Below are 24370 nucleotides of genomic sequence, written 5' to 3'. Positions count from 1 at the left end.
AGGAAACACCAATATAAAAATGGGCAATGGACATTATAACAAATTGTCTTCAGACACTCAGAACCATTTCTTCCCTTCTATGTTCTTCTCTGCACCGAAATGGCTGGAAGAAACTGTCAGCGGGATTCTAGTTTACAAGCCACCAATGAGAGGAATTTCTGTGAGACTTCTGAGAGTAGAAGAGAAGCAGAGGCCATTGTTCACCCTGTAACAGTGTTGTGCAAGAATGAAGGCTTCAGCCAACAGCACACGTGAGGTTTGCCAGGAGCTTCTGTATTCTGCACGTTATTAATGCTTCGGGCTGCTGAACTCATCAGTGTGGTTTCCTGATATCCATGTACTTCCAGACGTCCTGAAAGCAAATAGCAGCTTTCCCTGATCTGTTTCTCAATCTTTCCTAACTGTCTTATAAGAGTCTGATTCCTTGTATTAAATCACTTCCTGCTTGAAATACCTACAACAGTTTCTGAATAAACCCTGACTGACAGGAGCATGGACAAGCAATCACAAAAGAATAAATGGAAATGTCAAATTGTATGAAAAGACACTCATAATTAAAGAATAAAACTTTTTAATGAGATATTCTTTACTTATCACATTGACTAAGGTTTACTTCATTTATAAATACTTATGTACTTGGCAAGTGGCAAAAATAATCCAGATTCTGTCATATGCTACTTTTACAAGTTTACGTTTTCCATTTCCATTTGTAAAACCTTTCTAAAAGGCAATATGTGTTATAACCTTTCAAGTGTTCATGATTTTGACCCTTTAATTTTACTTATAGAAGTTAATCTTAAGAGAAACTTAGAGCACAACGCTATATATGAGTATCACAGTAAAAGTTATAAATCATACATTTTCAAAAAAGCTAAATATCCAAATACTAAGTATACAAATACTTAAATTTATCATGACATATACATTTAATGGAATTACTGTGAAGCTGTTATAAATCATGTTTTGGCAGAAATCTAGTAATATGAGTATGTGTTCATAAAATAATATTAAATGAAAAAGATATATAACTGTAGATACAGTAGGATCACAGTATTGTATATAATGTACATATACACAGATAGTAAATACATATATAATATATTATATATATATTTCTATGTATATCATTTATATACATAGGTTAAAAAATGGGAAAATGTACCAAATATTTAACAGTGGCTATTTCTCCAAGAATAGAATTATAGACTTTTTATTTTTATACATTTCTAACTTTTCAAAGTGTGCTATTATGAACATATATTTTATAATGAAATACAGGTCAATAAGCATTTTAGTGTGCCTATAATAGCACATCAGCAGGTGGAAAAATGAAATAAAGCATTTCTATATTTGGTACAGACATTGATTTAGGTGTTTCACTCTCCTGTCAGATGATATTTGGCAAAGGTATTGAAAAACTTTGATTGATCTGTCTCAACTCACATTTGCTATGCAAGAGCAAAGTTTTATTATTTTAAAGGAATAATTTACCTGATCTAGCTATAGGCGCACTTGGCCTCATAGTCCCACCGTAACATTAATACACTGTAGGGATGGGATGTCACCACTCATAGCTTGGAGCGAGTTATTTTCTCAAGGTGATGAGAATGAACAGAATGAATGATGCCAAAGGCAGAATTGTTATTTCATCCAAGGCTTCCTTCGGCAGTGTCTGAGCACTGTGCAGTTTTCTTACATTGATAAAGAATTAGAACACAATGCTTGTTTGGAAAATTGTGACTTCATATTGCATCAATATTGTTGTGAGCAATATTTTTCATTTTCCTCCCACTTTAGCTTTTTAAGCCTTTGGAGAATTGGTTGAAAAGCCGGGTCTTTTTGGTGGATACTAACATTAAGCCCTCTACTCTGTCACTTGGAATCATAAGTACCAGAAAACAGCTCCTAATTCCATTGTGTATTGTCTTCTAAGAGAATGATTGACAGATTCTTTTTTTTATTATTTCCTTAGATTCTCCCACACTTGCTGACTTTCTCGCTAGTCACTAGCAGAGTGCTGCCAATTGAAGGCATCGAGTGCATGTTGATTGCGAGCCTCTTTTGTCCATTTACACTGGTTCCTCCAGTGTCTTTGAACTCACACACACACACACCACTCTACTATACAACCAATATCGACTTGCCTTCTTCACTTCGCCTACCAATCTGAATCCTGCTTCTCCTGGAAGTCCTAAAACAAGTAACATCATCCCATGAGCCTTCCCAGAACCTCCCCTGCAGTGGGCTTCTCAACTTCCACCACACCTGAAGTCTACAGAGTAGCACGCTTAGGTCCAGGCAAGAAGACCCCTGCCTTGTGTTTCGGGTTTTCGAGAGCCCAGCTCTGACTCCCTCTGGCCATGGCCCTTTCCTTGGGGCAAAGGGTCCACAGGACCACAGGACTAAGGTAATATCCCTGCTTGGAGCCTGCGCCCTCCCTTCTAGATCATGCTTTGATCTAGACCCAGGGACCCAGAATCTCCTGCTCCAAATGGCCACACAGCCACTTTCAGGGCCTTTAAGCCTTTTTCCTGGGCCTATCCTCTGAAGGAGAGACCACACCACAGGTGTGTGCACCCTGAGACCCATGGCCAAGAAGCAGCTGTCTGGATGTGTGGACTGAAGTGTTCACACATATTTGCATGGCCCTTCAAGATGTGGGACGAGGGAAGTGGGAAGAAAAGGAGGAGTAGCCAGCGGCCAGGGCCAGCTCTCTCACTCTGCCATATTGGGTCACTCTGATTACATCAGTGGGCCCAGGCATAATTCTCAGGTCACTTTGCACATTTCTCCAGCTGAATATACTATGCCCATGTTAAATGTGGGATTTGGACCACTCTGGGTTAGAAGTATGTTTCGCTTTAAAGTAGCACACAAAAGGAGCAGAAAGGGAAAGGTTATTAATAAAATTAATAACAAGTAGGTCGATAAGCTCTATGAGATATACTCTCACTCAGTCTTAACAACAACCCTGGGGAGTTTTATTGTCTCCCTTCAAAAATTAGGGAACCAAGGCTCAGAAAGCTGAGTCCTTCCCTGGTCTCATAGGAGGGCAAGGACAGCATCCTTATGACTCCACAGCCTACTCTCTCTTCACCCCACCTCCCCAGGTGTTTAATCCAGCACCTTCTGGGACATCCATGTCAATCATTCCTTAAAGAGTAACCAACAGATGGACAGTTTCCTCTTTGGGAGTCTATGGTTAACTATGGAAAAATTAGTTCTGAGAGTTAGTTTCACAAAGATTGATGTTCACGAGCTGAGAAGCAGATTTGAAAGACCTACCTGGTAGCATAGAGAGGCCACGCTAGAAACAAGGAGCTGCTCTTCCCAGTCTTGGCACTAGCTATGGGGAGGGGGAGATTGTGAGTATGCTTCTTTGTTGGGGGGTGGGGAACTGGGAGTTCCAAAGACCTTTGTACGTTTTGACCTTGCAGAGCTGAGCAATCTTCAGTTGCTTTTCTTGCTAGTAACACAACTTCCCTTATCTACCATGGAACAAATTTTAATGGAAAACTCTCATTCATGGTATAAGGTTAATGAATATGAAACTAAACAATAATATCTCGTTCTGGTGGATGGGATTTCCGAAGAACAGACATTACACACATATTTGATGATGAGATGTCAGAGTCACAGGGAGCTGTACTCCAGCCTTCTCCACCTGAAGGGACTGAATCCCAGAAACAGCAGGCGACTTAGTGGTAAGAGTGAGCCCAGACTTCCTGTCTCCTCACCCGGTATGCTTCTCCTACAACAAAAATTGCAGGTTTTGGATGAGCAATCCAATTGCGTATATTTTTAATATAATATTAAAGTCCAATCAAATAATATTAAGGTCTAATCAAATGTAATAGGTGTGAATAGTACCCTTATAGATCTGCGGGGTGGAATGGCATCGTGCACAAGAAAGAAGGAGATGGAAATGTTAGGTCTTTAATGAAGTAGGGCCCCCTCATCTTCTCACTGGCATTCCTCCAAGGCCTTTTTAGACGCATTGCTATATAAAAGCCTCCCAAACATCCCCGCTGGAAAAAGCAATAACATTAATAAACTTTTGTTCGGGGGAGGGAACTCAAGTGCAAACCACTGCTCAAAGTTATCTCTTTCTTACTAGGTTTAAGGGAATCTAGTAAATACTTAAAGCACAGTGCGTTTTGTCTGAATCAATAAAGATGAGAGAAGACGACTTAGGAGATGGGAATCAGAACGGAGAAAATTCTAATGTTTTTCCAATGTCCCAAAACACGTATGGCGTTATTCAATCGCCAGGTAAACAGAACACAGAATCTACCAGAAAAAAAAGTAAATAAGCTTTTCAAATTCCAACTGTTAATGAATCAAGAGGAATTAAAGAGAAGCAACATGCCTTCAAAGGATACATTTTCTTGTAAAAACTGGAAAAGAATGTGTGGCACTTTAAAAACACTAAACTGTGTAAGAAACTAGAGTGGGACTATAATGCTTTCTAAATCTATTTGTCTAAAGAAATGAGAAGTGAATCATATTTAATAAGGTTTAGATATGCTCACTCTATCTTCCTGGAATTATAATTTTATTGCAATCAGATTCACTGAATTTTATCTGATTTTACTTGTATCTTAAAACATCTGCAAATAATATAACTTACCTGCATATTTGGCATAATAACACACTTCTTGATTTTAACAGAACCTAGTCCAAGTATTAACCGAATCAAGCTGTTGAAAAGTAACTTTATTGGGCATTTCTTTGAACACACCAAACACTCGGTAATATCCGTCTGGAGAGTGTGAATTTTTCTTTATTTTTAAAATCAGGGCATTCAAAGACGTTATTTACTACAAATAAATCCGGCCCTCCCCCCCCCCCCCCCAACACACACACACAACCACCTTTTTAAAGTAAAGCGAGAACCCAATCCACTCAAGGCAAGTGAAAAAAAAAATTACGGCTGTGCGCACTGTGCTTGTTGCCACAGAGTAATACGGTAACAGCGGAGATTACGGTACTAGCTGGGGCTACTGCCTGTGTTACGTCAGCGAGAGCTGCAAAGTTCCTTGCCATTCTTTGCAGATGTCGGGGAGCTGAATATTAAAGGGGTGAATGTGGAGCTATTGGTTGGCTGTATTTTTTTTTCCTGTTCCTATTTCGCTCTTTATTTTAAAATCTCCAGGTAAAGCCATAGCAAGCCAAGAGCTTAAAAACATCTGTGGTGGAGGGGTGAGTCAGCGGGTGCAAAAGGACTAGAAATTGGTTCCACGAAGAGACGATACCCTCTCCCCTCACGGAGGAGGCGTCAGGGCTGCTCCTGGGACCGAAACCCCGTCTACTCCCCGTCGTGTGCCGGTGGTGGCTCTGCATCTGCGCTCCAGGTGAGTGCGCCGCGGCGCGGGGCGTCCAGCATGGCTGGGAGGGTGAGGACGAATCTCTTGTGGCCTCCCGGTGAGACTGAACCCCCACTTTCCCCAAGCACCTCCCGCTTTTTTCACCCGCTCTGTCACCGGCATCCCCACCGCACCCCGTTCCCATTCTGGGAAGTTACCTCCTAGTTAACAAGTGTGTTTTTAACCCCGTAATTATCGCCCCGAAGTAGGAGAAAACCGCTTTCTGCGCTTGCTTTTAGTATCACCTGTGAACTCTTGAACTTGTGATTTTCACAATAGCCATTGCCCGGGGGGTCTCACTTCAGGGCCCAAGCCCAGAATCCTTAGAAGGCAAGATGGGTCCCCACTCCAGTACTCCTGCGTGAGTCCCTGGGGTCGGCTTGCGATTGTGGAAATCGAGGTTTCTTAAGCAGACTGTGGCCCCCAGCCCAGAAAATCCGAGGCATCCTCTGTCCACTGGCGAGCGGGCGTGATTTTTACGCCTACAAAATCCGCAGTGACTGCCACCTGCAAAGCCCCCTCTGCAGTGATTCTCACCCCCCCGGCCCCAACTCCTCCCCCTGGACCCCAGCAGCCCTCCTGGGTGTGGCTCGAGGCTCAAGTCCTCTGGGACCGCTGACCCTGTAGCTTAGAAAGGAATCCTGGACCAACCTAGATCGCGTTCAGCCCCGGGGACCCGCCGGGCTTTGCTCGGGACCTGGCCCTCAGGCCGGCTTGGCTGGGCGAGAGACCGGCGCGCTCCGCATACCCAAGTGTGAATTCCTCGGGCGTTAGCGTGCGCGCGGTACTGGCCCTGCGGTGCCCGGGTCGCAGCGGTTCCCTCTCCCAGGCCGCCCCCTCTAGGTGACTGCGAAGCAACCTGTTCAAATGGCAACCGGGTAGATCTTCCAGTTTCCACCGGCTTGGCTTGGTGCGACACACGCGCCAGCGGCAGTCGCGCCTCGCGGGCTTCGGGGATTTTCATTTCGCCGTACCGCCGCTGGTAATCCGGCCGCGGCTGCAGCAGTTTGGGATTTGTTTGCTTGGGATCTTGAACCTCGCCAAAGGCCGCGCGCGGCGGAGCGCGCAGAGCAGGTTCCTAGCGGCGGGGACGCGGCGCGCAGTCCCCTCCCGCGCCACCTCTGCTGCGGCAGGGCCAGCCGCTCCGGGACCGCAGGTCGGCGGGCTGCCGGCCGGGTCCGACCGCCCGTCGAGCCGGGCACGGCCTCGCTCTGCAGGGCGCCTGGCTTACGCCCGCCTTTCTCTTTGCGCTCTTTCAGGAGGACGCGGGCAAACAACGCTCCGCAGCTGCCTCGGTCTTGGCAAACATTTCGCATCCACGACCCTCGGCCTGCGCGCCTGGAAGCTGGATCTAGCACAAGTCCACCGCGAGCCAGCCACACGGTGGGTAACTGCGGGCCAGGAGAAGTGCCCAGATGCCAAAAGCGCCTGCCTTTGAGAGTCGGCGACAGACCGGTTCCTGCTTGTGGTTTGGAAGGAGACTGGCGCTGGATTTTTGAATTCCAAATTATGCGCAGAATGCTGAAACTTCTAACCAGGACGGATCAGACAGTGCAGAAAAGCATACTCCCGTAACTCTGGAATTGCACTTTGCACCGTGTCTTCTCGAACTTCGCGCCAAACCTTGGGAAGGGAGGGAGTTGGGGCCTGGGGCCAGCGCAGCGGGTGGAGAGGGTCCGCGGACAGCTCCGCGCGACCCTGGCCATGTTGCCTTTAATGCCCTGCCCCTTTGCGTGGCCTTCTGAGCGTTTCCAGGGCTGGCCGGGGTTGCTTCCCATCCGCGGGCTCTCTCTCACCCCTGGCCAACCCCAGCGGGCAAGGCTCCCCCGAGCCGAGACCTTTTGACTCCCTGCTCCCCCCGTTCTGGCCTGCGCCCCCGCCCGGGGGTGGCCCTCGAGAGCCGGACCTTGTCCGACCCGGCTGGGACCATGGTGTTTCTCTCCGGAAATGCTTCAGACAGTTCCAACTGCACCCACCCGCCGGCTCCAGTGAATGTTTCCAAGGCCATTCTGCTCGGAGTAATCTTGGGGGGCCTCATCATTTTCGGGGTACTGGGGAACATCCTAGTGATCCTCTCCGTGGCCTGCCACCGCCATCTGCACTCGGTCACTCACTACTACGTTGTCAACCTGGCGGTGGCCGACCTTCTGCTTACCTCCACGGTGCTGCCCTTCTCCGCTATCTTCGAGATCTTAGGCTACTGGGCCTTTGGCAGGGTCTTCTGCAATATCTGGGCGGCGGTGGACGTCTTGTGCTGCACCGCGTCCATCATGGGACTCTGCATCATCTCCATCGACCGCTACATCGGCGTGAGCTACCCGCTGCGCTACCCCACCATCGTCACCCAGAAGAGGGGACTCATGGCTCTGCTCTGCGTGTGGGCGCTCTCCCTCGTCATCTCCATCGGGCCTCTGTTCGGCTGGAGGCAGCCAGCCCCCGAGGACGAGACCATCTGCCAGATCACCGAGGAGCCGGGCTACGTGCTCTTCTCGGCGCTGGGCTCTTTCTACGTGCCGCTGGCCATCATCCTGGTCATGTACTGCCGGGTCTACGTGGTGGCCAAGAGGGAGAGCCGGGGCCTCAAGTCGGGCCTCAAGACTGACAAGTCGGACTCGGAGCAGGTGACGCTCCGCATTCACCGGAAAAATGCCCCGGTAGGAGGCAGCGGGGTCAGCGCCAAGAACAAGACGCATTTCTCCGTGAGGCTCCTCAAGTTTTCCCGGGAGAAGAAAGCAGCCAAAACACTGGGCATCGTGGTCGGCTGCTTCGTCCTCTGCTGGCTGCCTTTTTTCTTGGTGATGCCCATTGGTAAGTCTTTACAACACCTCATCTTAGCAGTTGAGGGAATCTTGACCCTCTTTCCCTTCAGCTGTCCCAGACTCAGTCTGAGAACGAGAAGGGAACTGCGTTTCAAACGGCAAAAGTGGGAGGGTGGTTAGAAAAGGCTCCCTTGTAGAAAAACGAATTTTCATTCCCTTTCTACTCCAGTTTCATGTATATTATTTCCTAGAGCACTTTTTCAACTAATGTAAAGTGGCTTCCAGCCAATTCAGATTAATTGGCCTCCTTAGTAAGAATGTCAGCTTTTCTCACTGACTTCAAGCCTGTTTAACTTAAATACATGGTCCTCTTTCAAGTCTGGGAATCTCTGTCTGCGCCAAGGCAGGGCCTGGGAAGGCCACTTTCACCTCTGCTGCTGTGGACCGCAAATTCCCTAGGCCTGAAAGTAAGCACCATGCTTATTCTGAACAAATGTGTAATTTTATTATTAGATTAGATTATTCCTGAGGGTTAGTTATAATGGTCTGCTTATGTTCTATATCTGTGTTAATTTTATTTTCTGGATTCAGTATGGATGAAAGTGTGGTGAGCCACTGACAAGAAAAAAAAAGATTTTATGTCCAAACTAATTTAAGCCTTAAAGAATTCAACATAGTGTTTCCAATAAGTAAATACTTTTCCTTTTATTTTAATAATAAGTATTAAAGCCAACATGACTCTTTATCTGAAATCATTTGGGAAGCTGCAGATGACAGTATTTGAAAATACTACAGTAATGTTACAAACCCAATTTTTGCAAGTGCTGAATTAGCTGTTACCAAAAGCAATGAGCTCATTGTAAGATCGGCAAGCTGTCCACTCGGAATAGTCCTCTATCTCCGAAAGGCCTGCGTGAGATCCCAAAATGGTTGTTTGCTATTTTTAGTTTGTGAGCTCAAATATAGACCCACACATTGGTTATCCACTAACTCTAGCAAACAAAAAAAATATGATAAAAGTTAATAAAAGTCTGTCTCTGGCACTTTAGAGTCAAATTTAAATGGCATGTTCCTAAAGTACTTTAATTTGCAGCTCTGTGTAATAGTCACCGCTATTATTCTTTGAGGGCCAACTATGTTTCAGACACTTGACAAGGCTTTTTATTTTGTTAGTCCTTTCAACCACTCAGTGAGCTGTGCGTGATTATCCAGAAATCATAAGTCAGGGGAGAGATTCTTCAGGTTCTAGAGCTCCGCTGTCTAGTATCGTAGCCACACGTGGCTATTTAATGTGAGTTAAAATTAAAGAAAATTGATATTCAGTTCCTCAGTCTAGCCACATTTCAAGTGCTCATAGCCACATGTGGTCAGTGGCTTCTGTTTTGGACAGCAGAGATGTAGAAATTTTCATCATCGCAGAAATTTCTGTCCAACAGGGCTGCTCGAGAGGCCCTTCCAAGTCCACTAACTGAGCTTCCATTGTGCCGGCCCATCATTACTGCTTACTTGGCTCCTGGCATTACATCACAGCTTTAAATTTATTTAAATAATGCTCTTTACCTGAGCCACTGCCTGCTTACCTACCTTCCCGTTTCCCATATCCTACTTCCTCCTGAAGTTTGCACCCTTATTCATGCATCCATTCACTCGGCAGGTATTTACTGGGCATTTGTTCTTAGGATGAACAAGGCAGAAAAGTCCTTGCCAGTAAGATGTTTGCATTCTTTTGGAGGAGATAGACGTAAACAAGTAAATATATCCTAAGAAGTCAAAGATTAATAAGCACTGTAAAAAAGTAACCAGGATAAGAGGATAGAGAGTGGCGGGATGACAGGGTGGGTGGTCAGGAAAGTCCTCTCTGAAGAGGTAATGTTTGAACAGAGACCTGACTGCAGTGAGGGGCAAGCCTTGCAAAGTCTGGGAGGAAGGGCTTTCTGGGCAGAGGGAACAGCGAGTATAGAGATGCAAAAGAATCTGACTTGTTCAAGGCAGAGCAAAGAGGCCATTGGAGCTGAACTACAGAGGATGAGGGCGAAGACACGTTCAAAAAGATGCTGGGGAGATAGACAAGCTCAAAGTAATGTGGGTCTTTTAGGCCAAAGTAGAATTCGCCTATTATTCTAATCGTGATGAGAAGCCATACAATTGGAGGGTTTTTAGTAGGTTGGTGACCGGTCTTATATTTTTAAAGGGTCCTTCTGGTTGCTGGGTAGAGAGTGGGCTGTTTGGCAGCAAGAGTAGAAGCAGGGAGACCGGTTAGGAGGCTGCTGGAGAAGTCACGGGGAGCGAGGTCAGGCTGCCTTACGCTCAGGTGAGACGGGTGGAGTTGGTGAGAAGTAATCACACTCAGCACTTATTTCAAAGGCAGAGCTGACAAGTTTGGACATAGGATGTGAGAAGAAGAGAGGAATTAAAGAGAACTTCTGGGTTTGGGGCCTAAACAACTGAGCAAATAGTGAATTTCACTGAGACTGGGAAAACTAGAGAATGACACGGTTGAAGGGGCTGACAGGAGTGTGAAGCACGGGTGTTTATTTTGTATAGCCTATGTTGAGAAGTGTCCGTTAGACATCTAAGCAGAGATGCCAAGTAGGCAGTTAGATGTATGAATTTGGAGCTAAGAGGGGAAGCCTAGCTACTATATAAACTTGGGGCATTTCAACGTAGTTAAAGCCACAGAAATGGAAGGATCTACAGGAAAGAAAGTATAGAGAGAAAAGAGAGATAAGAACTGAGCCTTGAGACATTCTAATATTTGAGGGTGGGGAAAAGGAGGAGAACTAGCCAGCAAAAGAAATTGAGAAGGAGTGGCCAAGGAGGTAGGAAGAAAACCAGGGGGGTGTGGTGTCCCTAAAGCCAAATGGAAATGTTTCATGAAGAGAAGCGGGATCAGCTGTGTCACATGCAACTGCTAGACCAAGTCGGATGAGGACTGGGAATCAACTTTGGACTTGGCCATGTGGAGGTCTCTGATGATATGAGGAGGTCCTTTGAGGATAATAGTTTCAGTGGAGTGATGAAGACAAAAGCCCGATTGTGTGTCTTCTTGAGAGAATGAAAGATGAAGTGGGAACCGTGAAAATAGACAATTTTTTGGAAAGGTTCTGCCAGATAGTGGAGTAGGGAAATGGAGTGTAGTTGGAAGGATCTAGAGAGAATTTTCAAAGATGGGAGATAGGATATCATGTTTAGGTTCTGATGGGATTGATGGAATAAAGTGATGCTGGTGGTACAGGCATGGGAAGAGGTGGGATTCAGTGCCCACATGGAGGCCTGGGAAGTGACGGGGCAGCCAGGTTGTATGAGCCCAGAGGCAAGTAGATATGGAGGGAGAAAGGTAAAGATCTCTTTGAAATATATTTATGTCCTCAATGAAATAAGAAGCAAAATCATCAACTGAGAGTGAGGAAGGAACAGGAAATGATGATGGTTTGAGGAGCAAAAGAAGATGTGAAATGTTAGTCTTTGAGGTGAGAGAGTAAATATATAATGGAAATTTCTTAGAGCCACCAGGGAGTCCTGAGGACATGTTTGAGACTTACGGTCATAAATTTAAAGTAAGACCTGTCAAGAAGGTTGTATGTTGCTCTCTAACAGCTAAGAGGCTGAGGATTATAGGGAATGTTGCTGATGACTGACTATATCTAAGAACCATAGTAAAGAGGGGTGTTTGTGAGGGGACATAAACTGGATCAGATTAGGGCTCATACAGAGTCAGATGGTGGAAAAAGGTCAGGAGATGATAAGTGACTGGGAGTTTGGGTCTTCCGGTGGTGACCGAGCTGTCCGGGGAGATGAGCACGATGGGCTGGGTCCTGAGGTCCTCTAGGGAACAGGGACTCTGGTCTAATCACAGCCTCCCTCTTGGATCTGCTGTCTTGGGGGGTTAGTAATGTTGAGGTGAAGATGGTATGGTGGGAGGGAGTTGTGATAAGACAGGAGCTTCCAGAATCCATGGGCTTCCTCTAAATCCTAATGACGTGATGCGACAGGAGGAAAATTGAAAACTTATGTTAACAGTGCCCGACCAGGCTGCTCAGTAGGGCAAAAGATCCCTAAACCTACCAAAAAAATGGTCTACAGTTTCTTCTTGACACCAAATGAGAAAAAGACTATTTCTTCCAGGATTTATTGACTGTGTAATAAGTACCAGGCACAGAGTTAGACAGAATAAAAACATAATCTAGTTACGGAGACAGATTAGGAACACTTATTACAAGTCTGTAAGATTGGTCCTCAAAGTGGTATTACAAGTGCTGAAGAATATAACAATAGTTCACTGTGTCTGAAGGTCACTGCAGAAGCTTCTAGAAGTATTGCTGTTGACTGAGCAGGGACTTGCAGACTGCACTGCTTCTGCTGGGCCATCAGTGAGACGTTATTTATTTTTAGTAAGTATCTTAAGTACATTTTTCATGCAAAATGTGGACGAAAGAATAAATAGGCCATATATTATCATACGCGAGGGACATGAGCTCTTAAGTATGACAAGCACCCTCTTGGGAAGAAGAGGTTATCAGTCTGCGCTAGGCTACCAGAGGACAGTGGCATTAGAAACTGAAACCAGAGCAGAGATGAGTGTGGTATATGAAGCTGAGAAGTGAAGCGCCTGCCTGCGCGTAGAAACTGGCCCAGGATGATCAGGTGAGTGAGTCCTCTCCGTCTTGTCCCCAAACGTCACTCCTGTGAGAAGGCTCTGTCTCCTTATTGCCTCCCCACTCCCCTTCTTCCTGCTCCTTCCCACCAGCTCTGGATTGGTTGCTGGACTAAATAATGTGACTGCAGGTAGGAATCTGACCTGCCTGCTCTCAGGTCTAAGTCTTACTAGTCTTGTTTTCTTTTTGCATCCTAAATGTTTGGTTGAAATTCAGAACCCCTCCAGGGGAGAGGGATTACGTTTGAAGTTGTTATCAGTCATTTATACCTTGGAGTGAATGTTTTTAAAAAGAAAAGTTTTGATCATGGTTATGAATAGAGAGAATATGAAGTTGTTAGCCTTCAACATATGAAAGAAGGAAGGGCGAAAAATGTGCCTCACACAGAAGCCCTGGCACCCGAAGAATGTGCATCCCTTTCACCTATTTCATCTTTTTCCTAGAACCCACTAGCCCCGGAGGCAATGTGCCAGGTGGAAAACATGTTGGCCTGATATTTAAACCTAGGCTTTCTTTTTCATAAACTAGGGGACGTTATACAAGTCAGCTGCCTAGCATAGTGCCTAACACAGAGCAAATGGCAATAAATGTTAATCTTATCAGAATGCATATGAGTCACACACCATTACTGACATATGTCAACATAGGGATGTTGCCATGAGGAGTGGATGCCCTTGGAGGTCTGAGAAGCAGAGGGTATCAGAAAGAAAGGGATGAAGTGGGGGCAACATTTACTGAACACATAGTTACGTGTCGGAACTCTGGACACAGTGTCTGATCAAAATACAAAGTAGGCATTATTACTGGACCTAGCCATTTCTGTTATCTCTGAATCAAAGGAGGCAGCATTGGGCTGAGCGGTGGCTCATGTGGACATAGAATATTTGAGAATGATGTTAAAACAAAAAAGACAGCAGAAAACATCGTGGTGAGAAGGAGAATGTGTTTTAAAATGGGACGCTTGGGGGCAGGCAGAGCTGGCAAGGGACTCATCAGGTGGAAGCAGTGAGGCAGAGAATGATCCGTTCATTCATTCATTCATTCATTCAGCACAATTTCATTGAGCATCGACTATTTCCAGGCAGCTGGAGAATCACTGGAGATAAAAACAAACAAACGTCTGCCCTAATGGAGCTGAAAATCTGCACAGTTAAATACGTAGCAAAGTTTCAGATGGTGAAATATGAAAAACAGGAAGGAAAAAGGGCAAGTACATATAATAACATGTAAATGACATACAATGACTCTGATCCTTGTGGGTCCCCAAGATCACTTGAGATTGTTGCTTGCTGCAGGTACATAGGGATCAGGCCCCTGATTCTTAGGGCAGAGGTTGACTCCTGAGAGAGAATGGTGTGGAGACATCTACCTCACAAGTACATCAAATAACATTTCTCGTTCATCCTCCAGTTACTGAGAACTTCCCACGTGCTGGGCTTTACGTAATGCACCAAGCAAAAACAGTCTGAGTTCTTGCCTTCTAATCTCCGTGGGCAGATAGACATTAATCAGATAACCATACAAAAATTCCAAAACTATGTACAATAAAGAAGATGTGGATGGTGCCTTGAAAACATATACTGTGGATAAGGGGGACCCTGGGCAGGGAAGTCAGCAAAGGCTTGCTGGGAAGGAGGGCTTGACTTTGAGCTGATATCTGTAGAATGAGGAGGGGTTCAGCAGCTGAAATGGGGAGGGAGGGAACAGAATGGGCAAAGACACTGACAGGGCTGGTCTGAGGTTCATGATAATTTTCCAGAAGGCCAGTGTGGCCAGAGCTGAAAGGCCAAGAGATAATTGGCGTCAAACGAAGCAGGACAGAGAGGGACCAGACCGAAATAGACCTTCAGAGCCATTTTATGAGTTTTTGTTTTTATCTGAAGAAGACCAGGAACAGGGATGACATGATCAAGTCTGTATTTCAAAATATCAAGGCTTAGTGAAAATAAGACTGTGGCTAGACCAGTTGGAGACCTTTACACACGACAGGTGAGACATATCCCGCCAAGTACGAGCCTCCTCATGTGTGGCTGGAAATCTTTACTTCCGTGAGCTGCTGCAGAGTTCTGGAATGCCTCTTCCGTCACTGCCTCTAGAGCAGATTTACAAGAAAACCTTTCTCTGATCACAAATAGGATAACCAGACTCAGCTTTGAATCAATCTGGCTCTTTCTACAGGACGAATTTGTCAATGAAGATTTACCATCATATTCAAGCTGGAGGCTTGAGGACATCTACAGTGAGTTCTAGCTGTGCTTGAACAATAGCCGACTCAAATCCGGCCACAGACAGGAAGCCGTTAGTGACAACACTTAGTGACCGAGGCATTAGTGTGTTTTGTTATTTCATAGTTTCAGGTTCGGATGTGAGGACAGTTTTCCAAGGCACTTTCCGTGTCTAGCAGGTTCACCGTGTGTCAGCCCTGCTGTTTGCGTTGCCAGCTGGACACTTGCATAGTGACTTCTCATTTCTGAATTATCTATTTCTTTACTATTTGAAAATTTTCATCCAATATTTTCATACGTCATTTATATTTTGACTTTTGTGATGTGAAATTGTTTGTGCTTTTTGGCCACTTTTTATAAAGCCATTTATTTTTATTTCTTTTCCATTTGTAAGCTCATTTTATACGTTGAAGATATTAATAGCATATTTGTTGAATATACTAGGTTGCCAGTTTTCTCATACTGCATTCAGACATGCTGAGAAAATGTAGCTTCTTTATTTTCCAAAAACCAATGTGATCTTTTTCATGAACTTCCACAGAAATACACACACACACTTTTAGTTAAACCCAATAAGCTCAGGCAGATGCAATGTTTTAAGCAGCGTCTTTCTATATTCAGTCTTTTTTGGATAACTCAGCCTTTCAAATCTGCCCCCCTAAGTTGTTGACCAGGCCTGGAGACTCCCATAACCTCATGGCAGTGGAACGGGGGATAGGAAATTAGGGTGCTGGGCTCACCCTTCAATGTGAATTTCAGTGTCCTGCACTGGTGGGGTTGGCTCAGTCTAGCAACTGGTGCTTAGGCACTGGTCCCCAGCCATCTCTCTGTTATCCCTCAATGAGTGTGAGGCTGCTTGCCCATGGGCCCTTGTCCTGTCTGATGACTCAGCCCCACTCAGTTCTTACTGCAATGACAGACTCTCAGGGTTTGTCTGTGACTCCATTTGGTTCCTGGCTGGAGTGACACCTGCTCTGTTACAGTTGACTAAGGAGTCACTTTGTTCCTACAGCCCCATGATCCCCTTTCAAAAGCTCCTCAGCCAAATCCTCAGCAACGTTCCATCCTTATCTCAAGACAGGGAGAGCCCTGTGGGTTCCTTCCACAACACACCACACCAAACCACACCACACGGCACCATGCAGGCTTGCTCTCTGCCCAGCCATGCTGGCTGCCCCTTTAATAGGTGCTGTAGCCTTCATTGCTGTGCCATCTCCCAGAGGCACAGAACAGAGAGTGGGAAAAGGCACCGTCACTCCCACTTTTATCTTCTTAAATGCTTCTATGGTCCTTGTTGAGAGAGGAGCTCAGAACAAACACTGGCTGCCTCTTTCCATCACCTCCTTCCTCATTTTACCCCCGCAGTTCCCCTGTAGGAGGCAGGTGGGGAAGACTTTCCCTTCCTTTGTCTGGCTAAATAGGACACTCCTCTGAATCATGTCCTCCTGCTTTCCAGAGCGGCATCCACCTTCTATGGAAGAGTAACGAACTGCAGGTGGAGAGAGAGACAGGCTTACGAAAAGAGAGTAAAGATGAGGAGTATTTAACAATCTTATAATCCTTATACATATTTAGCAATGATTTTTCCCATTGGCTTTTTTGCACTTTATTGTTTCGTGGTTTTTACAAATATAAGGACATTTAAAATTTTTACGTAGTCGCATATTTTAAACTGTTTCTTCATGAATTGTGCCTTCTAAGGGATGCTCACAGAGATCTTCCCCAATGTAAATCAGATAACCTCCAGCTTCTCCTGGTTCTTTTAGAGCATCATTTGTAGTCTACCTGGAATTTATTTTTGTCTTTTGGTAGGTGACGTCTGTCTATATTTATGTTGAAGTTGTTACCAGATATTCTTAAAAGATTTATTGAATAATCCATCCTTTCCTGTTTTATCTGGAAAACCACTTTTGTTATATTAGAAAGGATCTTTAATCTATTTTGAGACTCCCACTTCTGTTCCGTTTATCTGTCTCTCTACTTCAGCAGTGGTGCCACATTATTTTAATTACTGTGGTTTCATAATATGTTTTAATATTTTCTGGTGTAAGGCCTCTGGATGAATATTCTTTTGCAAAATTATTTATTAATTATTTTTGAGGGCGATCAGCCCTGAGCTAACATCCACCACCAATCCGCCTCTTTTTGCTGAGGAAAATTGGCCCTGAGCTAACATCTGTGCCCATCTTCCTCCATCTTACGTGTGGGACGCCTGCCACAGCATGGCTTGGTAAGCGGTGCTGGGTCCACACGCGGGATCTGAGCCGGCAAACACCTGGCCGCCAAAGCTGACAGCACGAACTAAACCACTACACCACCAGACCAGCCCCTCAAAATTACCTTGTTTGTCTTCGTACATTTATGCTTCCAGGAAAGCTCAAACTCCTTTTGTCAAGTTACACCCCTTCCCCCACCGACACGACACGCGGGCACGCACGCAGACACACACAAATCCTATCATATGCTAATCATAAGTTTTTAGAATATATAGATAATTTGAAAAGTGACACCTTTATCATGCTGAGACCTCTTCTTAAGACATATGACATGTCTCTCCAGTTACTTCCCAAACTATTTGAACTATTGTTTACACTTTACTTTTAATCACACTTCCTAACACATCCTGGAAAAGCGATTTTACAATGAAGTGAGAAGCGCTGCGTTGGTATTTCAACATTAGCTATGACATGATTGTTGGTTTTAGACCAATACACTTCATCAGATCAAGGAAGTATCTTTCTATAGTTTATAGAACAATTTTACCAAAAACGAATTTTTAATTTTATCAAATGCTGCTCTTTTGATATCCATCAATATAATCTTTTTTTCACTGACGTTAATTTGATAAATGTTTTTCATAACATTAACCTATCCATATATTCTTGGATTAAATTTTATCTGATCAGTGGCATTATTCTTTTTTGTGTTACTGCATTATACTAAATATTTTGTTTCTGGTTTGCATCTGTATTTCTATGTGAAATGAGTATATTGTTTCACTTTATTGTGCTATCTTTGTCACATTTTGGTATCAAGTTTATGTTAACTTCATAAAGCAAATTGTGACACTTTTCATTTTTTTTCTACAATCTGTAACAGTTTAAATAGCATAAGAATTATGTGTTCTTTGAAGATTTGAAAGAACTTGCCCATAAAACATTTGGGCATAGCTCCTTTTATGGATGCAATTCTTGGAAACTGGTTTCTATTTCTTCCATGGATAGTGGTCTATTCTGATTGTCAGATTTGATAATCTTTGTTTTCTTACTTTCCATTTTCCTTCTCATGGAGGTTTAACATTTTAGTATAGACTTCTACATGAAATTCTGTAATTGTTCATTTCTTCTCTATCTTTCTTATTTCCCACATCAGGCACTTGTGTTTCGTTCTTTTTTCTTCACTGAGATATCCTGGAAGATTATCTATTTTATTAGTTTTTTCAAAGAACTCTGGTCCTGGGTTTATTAATCATTTTAATCTGTTTTTCAGTGCACTAATTTAATCTCTAGAAACTTATTTCTTTTATTTTTCTGGTTATATTTTGTTCTTTTATATTAGCTTGGGTAGAATGTTTGGTTCAGGTGTTTTAATTCTTTCCTGTCTAGGATTCAAAGTGATCAAAGCTGTGCCTTTTCCTCTCAGCAAACTTGGGCTCCTTGCCTTAGGCTTTGCAAGGCGGTGCTCTCGCCCCATTGATCTGTGTTTCCACTTTTAAGATTACCTTTGTCCTGTGGAGACAGGAGAAGATTCGTTGTGTTGTTGTTGTTTACTAATTTGAAAATAATTGGTGTTTTTAATCCCCCACTTTTAAAAATTAATTTCAAATTTACTGCATTGTGGTCAGAGAATGTGAACAAGATAATTGCTAGCTTATAGAGTTTATTGAGATTTTCTTTGTGACAATGTATGATCAATAATTAGCATATTTAATACATATATATTAACTAAACTTTTATAATGGTGTTTTTAAGATCTTCTTTATCCATTATTCTGTATCTTTACCTTTATCCATCGTCCTCTTTATTTGTCAAATATTGAGAGAGGTATAGTAAAACTTCCCACTGCTTCTGGGAATAATTCTTTAAATTACTTCCTATATTTTTAACAGGTGTTGCTTTATATATGTTGATGCAGTTGCTTGATACATAAAACATTGAGGGGCCAGCCCTGTGGCGCAGCAGTTAAGTTTGCATGTTCCACTTCAGCGGCCTGGGGTTCACCCGTGCAGACCTATGCACCACTTATCCAGCCATGCTGTGGCAGGTGTCCCACACATTAAAAAAATAGGAAGATGGGCACGAATGTTAGCTCAGAGCCAATTTTCCTTAGCAAAAAGAGGAGGATTGGCAGCAGATGTTAGCTCAGAGTGAATCTTCCTCAAAACAAAAAAAGATTGAGTCAATAATATCTTCATTTAAAGACAGGCCTTTTGTCCTATTTATTTTTCCTCGACTCCGATATATTTTTGTTTGCATTGGCCAACATACCTTTGCCCATCTTTTTACATATCAGCTTGTGTATCTTGTGTCAAATGGATTTTTCATAGCCTATGTGTTGAATCTAGATATTTCTCTTAGTAAGGATTTAACTAATTCCCATTGATTGTAACAGATATTTGATTTTTATCTTCTCATTTTATGCTTTCTGGCTTTATGTTTTCTTCGTTTTCTTTGTTTTCTGCTTCTTACTAATTGGACCGTTTTCTTTCTTTCCTGTGGTCATTGGCTTAGTCAGTTTAAGCTGCTGTAACACAATACCACAGACTGAATATCTTAAACAACAGACGTTATTTCTTATAGTTTTGGAGGCTAGGTGCCAGCATGGTTGGGTTCTTGGTGAAGGCACTCCTCCTGGTTCACAGACAGTGGCTCTCCCGCTGTGTCCTCACATGGTGGACAGAGAGCAAGCTCTGGTCCCTTCCTCTCCTTATAAGGGAACTGATTCCATCCTGGGGGCTCCAGCCTCATGACCTCATCTAACCCGAATCACCTCCCAAAGACTCCACCTCCTCATAAGATCACATTGGGGGTTAGGGCTTCAGCATATGAATTTGGGGGGCACAAACATTCAGTCCATAGCAGTGGTGCCTACGTGCCACTTATTGCATCTAATTTAACTCTTAGAACAAGCCCGTAAGATAGAAATTGCTGTGCTCATACGGAGAAGCGGAAACAGGCCCAACAGAGATGAAGTGTCATCTTGCTGGAGCTGCTTGGCTGCCTTCCCTGGAATAGACAAGGGAGGTCTGGCCATGAGTTAGAAGCCTTGGGTTTCTCCTAGGGTCATCAATAGAAAAAGGGGCTTGCATGGAGTCAGTCGCCTTCAAACTTCTCAGCTTCAGAACTTCTTGTTCAAATGAAATCCTACTCAGAAGCCCAAGAGGTAAAATGGGTGAAAGTGATGCCGTGCCCGTCGCAGCCGCCCGCGCACCCTGGGTCGGGCCGCAGCTGCGGAGGGGACCCTGGAGCACAGGTTGCTCTCTGCTAACGGTATCTGATTCCAGACTCAGTAAATGGTATCAGAAGAAGTTCCGGAAGGAGTTCGGTTTGGATTTTCAAAGAAGGGGGGAAAGTTGACAAAGGGCATGTCAGCTGTCATTATTCTGGAATGCTGGCAGAGTGGTAGTCTTTGCCCAAAAACGGTTTGAAAAGGGAACATTGCACACTAACTTTCTTTCTTTTTTTTTATGTGCTATCCACATTTAGCTCATTGCCAGGGCAGTTAGTTGCCAGTGAGAAACCTGCTGTTTACAAGTTGATCCTGTAGTTTGACCCCTTATGTTGAGAAACGTTTTTGAAGTTTACCTGCAATCTGTAGTCGTGTTGTTTTGCAAAGTGATTTCGCTGTCATTAGGAGATAACGAAAGAACAATCTCAGAAATGGAGTTTTTTAGAGGAAACTCTAGGATAAGATGAAATCCCAGAATAACAAACCATTCCTGAAGGAGTCATAGCAGTAGTTCTCAACCAGGGACAATTTTGCCCCCCGGGGGACATTGGCAAGTGTGGAGACATTTTTGGTTGTCACAGTGTCACGGTTGGGGTGGAAGTGCTTTTTGCATCTACTGGAGAGAGGCCAGGGATGCTGCTAAACATGCTACAATGCCCAGGAAAGCCCCCACTACAAGAACCATCCAGCCCAAAATGACAACAATGCCAAGACTGATAAACTTCGGTTATACTATAAGAATTCCTAAAATCTATCAAAATCTTTAGAAACACCACATTGAAAACAGAATACCGATTTTGATTATCATTCAGATTTTTTTTTACTGTCTTTCCAACATCTTGGTTAGTGATTCAGAAAAAAAGCCTGAGGTCTCCAGATGGCTCCTAAAAAGGTAATAGTTGTCTACCCACTATTTTTTTTATTTTAGTAAAATTTACGTAACATGTGATTCACCATTTTAACCATTTCAAAATGTACAGTTCAGTCGCATTTATTACATTGACAATGTTGTGCAATCATCATCACTATCTACTTCCAAAACATTTTCATCACCCCAAAATGAACCCCCGTATCCATTAGCATCCCTCTCCATTTTCCTCATCCCGAGCACCTGGCAACCATCAGTCTGCTTTCGTCTGTGTAGATTTGCCTATTCTTGATAGTGCATATAAATGGAATCATGCAAGGTGTGGCCTTTTGTGTCTGGCTGCTTTCACGTAGAATAGTATTTTCAAGCTTCATCCATGTCGTGGCAAGTGTCAGCATTGTAATTCCTTTTTATGACTGATTAATATTTCATTGTATTGATAGACCATATTTGATTTATCTGTTCATTAGCTAATGGACGTTTAAGTTGTTTCTACCTTTAAGCTATTGTGAATAGTGCTGCTATGCATATTCATGTAAAAGTTTTTATTCGAATACTTGTTTTCAGTTCTTTTCAGTGTATATCTAGGAGTAGAATTGCTGGGTCATATGGTGCTTCCATGTTTAACTTCTTGAGGAACCAACAAACTGTTTTCCCAAGCAGCCACCCCAGTTCACATAACTGCCAGCAATGTATGAGGATTTCAGTGTCTCCACATCCTCACCAATACTTATTTTCCTTTTTGGTTTCTTTTAACCATAGCCATCCTAGTGGATATAAGGTAGTATCTCATTGTGGATTTGATTTGTATTTCCCTTTCATGTGCTTGTTGGCCATTTGTACACCTTCTCTGGAGTAATGTCTGTTCAAATCCTTTGCCCATTTTTAAATTAGGTTGTTTTGTCTTTTTATTGTTGAGTTGTAGGAGTTCTTTATATAGTCAGGATACTAGACCCTTATCAGATACATGATTTGCAAATATTTTCTCTCATTCTGTGGGTTGTCTTTTCACTTTTTTGATAGTGTCCTTTGATGTGCAAATGTCTTTAATTTTTATAAAGTCCAATTTATCTACTTTTTCTTTTGTTGCTTTTTGGTGTCATATCTAAGAAATGGTTGCCTAATCCAAGGTCATAAAGACTCATCCCTTTGCTTTCTTCTCAGAATTTTATAGTTTTAGTTCTTGCAGTTAGGCCTTTGATCCATTTTGGGTTAATTTTTATACATGGTATGAGGTAAATTTCCAACTTCATTCTTTTGTACATGGAAATCCAGTTGTCCAAGCACAGTGTGTTGAAGAGACTATTCTTTCCCCATTAAGTGGTCTTGGCACCTCGTTGAAATTTGATCGACTATGGTATATGGGTCATTTCTCGACACTCAGTTCTTTTCCATATTCCATGTTTCTTATTCTTATGTCAGTATCACACTGTTTTGATTACTGTAGCCTTGTAATAAGTTTTGAAATTGCTCCCCACTATTTTTTACATTCCCAAAAGCTTAATGGAAGTTTTCAAAGAGACTCCTCTTTTTTTAGAAAACTACATAGAATAGTACAGGTACAGAATTCCTTTGGAATTCCCAATTTAAAAAGCTCTGAAGATGGAAAGTTCTACAATACTAATTTGGGACCAAAACCTGAGTAGATCAGAACTCATTTAGCAGCAAACCCAATCTGAACTCACATGAATCTACAGATTCTATGAGATCTATGAGAATATAGATTTCAGAATATAGAGAACATAGAATATAAAATCCATGAGAATATGCATTTTATATTCATACATTGAGTTGCAGAAAGATTTATGTGTTTGATTGAGGGGTGCTGCCCCACACCCCACTGGTGGTGTTATACTATGTGCAGTATATGACCCATTTATCTTTAGAAAATCTGAAAAATCCTGAATTATAAAACACACGTGGCTCCAAAGGTCCTGGAGAGGAATGGTGTACCTGTATTATTTAACTAGAGCTATTATTGTTTAGGGCAGCGCTGCTCATGTTGTAATGCTCAAAACTGCTGATTTTCTGTCTTTGGTTAGAAAAACGTGAGAAACCAATGATCACGATGTGTTTTATGAACTGGCATTTGTGACACAACTGATCTGTGTTAGTCAATGTGTTAGGCACTTTCCCTATTCTAGTTCGTTTTAAATCATTCAAAACACAGATTCTGTGGGGAAAAATAATAAAGTGATCTTTGGCAGTGAAAAGTTGGGAGTGGTTTTTCTGACCTCTGTACATAAATCAGGAGAGACTGAAAAGGAAAGCTCTGTCGTGGATTCAAGGTCCTACTTAGCTCCTGTGGGTGGGAAACCAAAGAAAGTCTGCCTCCCGCCGTTGGGGCGCCGGCATCTGGTCTGGCTTCTGTGTGGGGACTAGCCCCGGCCCTTTTCCAGGTGTCTGCCTCATCGCTCCAAGAGGAGGCAGACCTGCCAGGATCCCCTATCACCTCTCTGTGGCCCTCTGCAGCCATCATGGGCTGTTTGTGATTTCCACATGATTCTCCTCTTTTAGATTAGTTTACATAGTTTGGAATTTTACTCTTCCCTGAGTTATTTTGGTTTAAACATTGCCCTTTTGGCTCATTCTTTAAAATGAAAATACCCAGGCCATCTGTGAGTGCACACATTCTGCCTCTGGTGCATCTAATCCTATAGCCTTAGCTCATTATTCAAGTGTCATTCTATTTAACTCCATCATTCCCCTATAAAGTTATGAGGAGGTGTTTTTGAGGCTCGTAGAGGTCAAATAGTTTACCTAAGGCCACCAAGCTAGCAACAAAAGGTCCATCATGATTTTTCCCCTATAGCATATAACTTCCTCAATAGAAACGTATTGATTGTATGGCAAACAAAGCATGAGCTGTAGTCGCCATCTCCAGAAGAAAACAGAAAAACCTACCCTTTCTACCCTGACCGTGTCGTGATTAGCTTGAATAGTGTCCTGGATGAAGGGAATAAGTAGACGAATGAGAGGAATTGAAGCTGGAAAAAGCCAGGACAAATAGAGGGATGAGCAGAAAGTGAGGGGGAGCAAGGAGTAAATC

At 43.3% G+C, this 24370-nt stretch overlaps 1 protein-coding gene across 4 annotated transcripts in view; it reads left to right on the top strand.

Moving 5' to 3' along the window:
• The first annotated feature begins 5008 nt into the window (after positions 1-5008).
• Positions 5009-24370, top strand: part of ADRA1A (adrenoceptor alpha 1A) — a 115115-nt gene continuing 95753 nt past the window's right edge. For 2 of the 4 annotated variants that reach the window (XM_008535479.2, XM_008535478.2), the window contains exon 1: positions 5997-8174. In XM_008535479.2, the coding sequence (XP_008533701.2) occupies positions 7295-8174 (880 nt within the window). In that variant the 5' untranslated portion in view covers positions 5997-7294. Of the gene's footprint in view, positions 5355-5996; positions 8175-24370 lie in introns of those variants that run through there. The other 2 variants (XM_070607339.1, XM_070607333.1) reach the window with 2 other exon arrangements.

This window comes from Equus przewalskii, chromosome 2 (assembly GCF_037783145.1).
Source record: "Equus przewalskii isolate Varuska chromosome 2, EquPr2, whole genome shotgun sequence".
In the NCBI taxonomy this organism is placed as follows: Eukaryota; Metazoa; Chordata; class Mammalia; order Perissodactyla; family Equidae; genus Equus; species Equus przewalskii.
The sequence above is the reverse complement of the archived record's forward strand: the minus strand, read 5'-3'. Positions and strand labels throughout refer to the sequence as shown.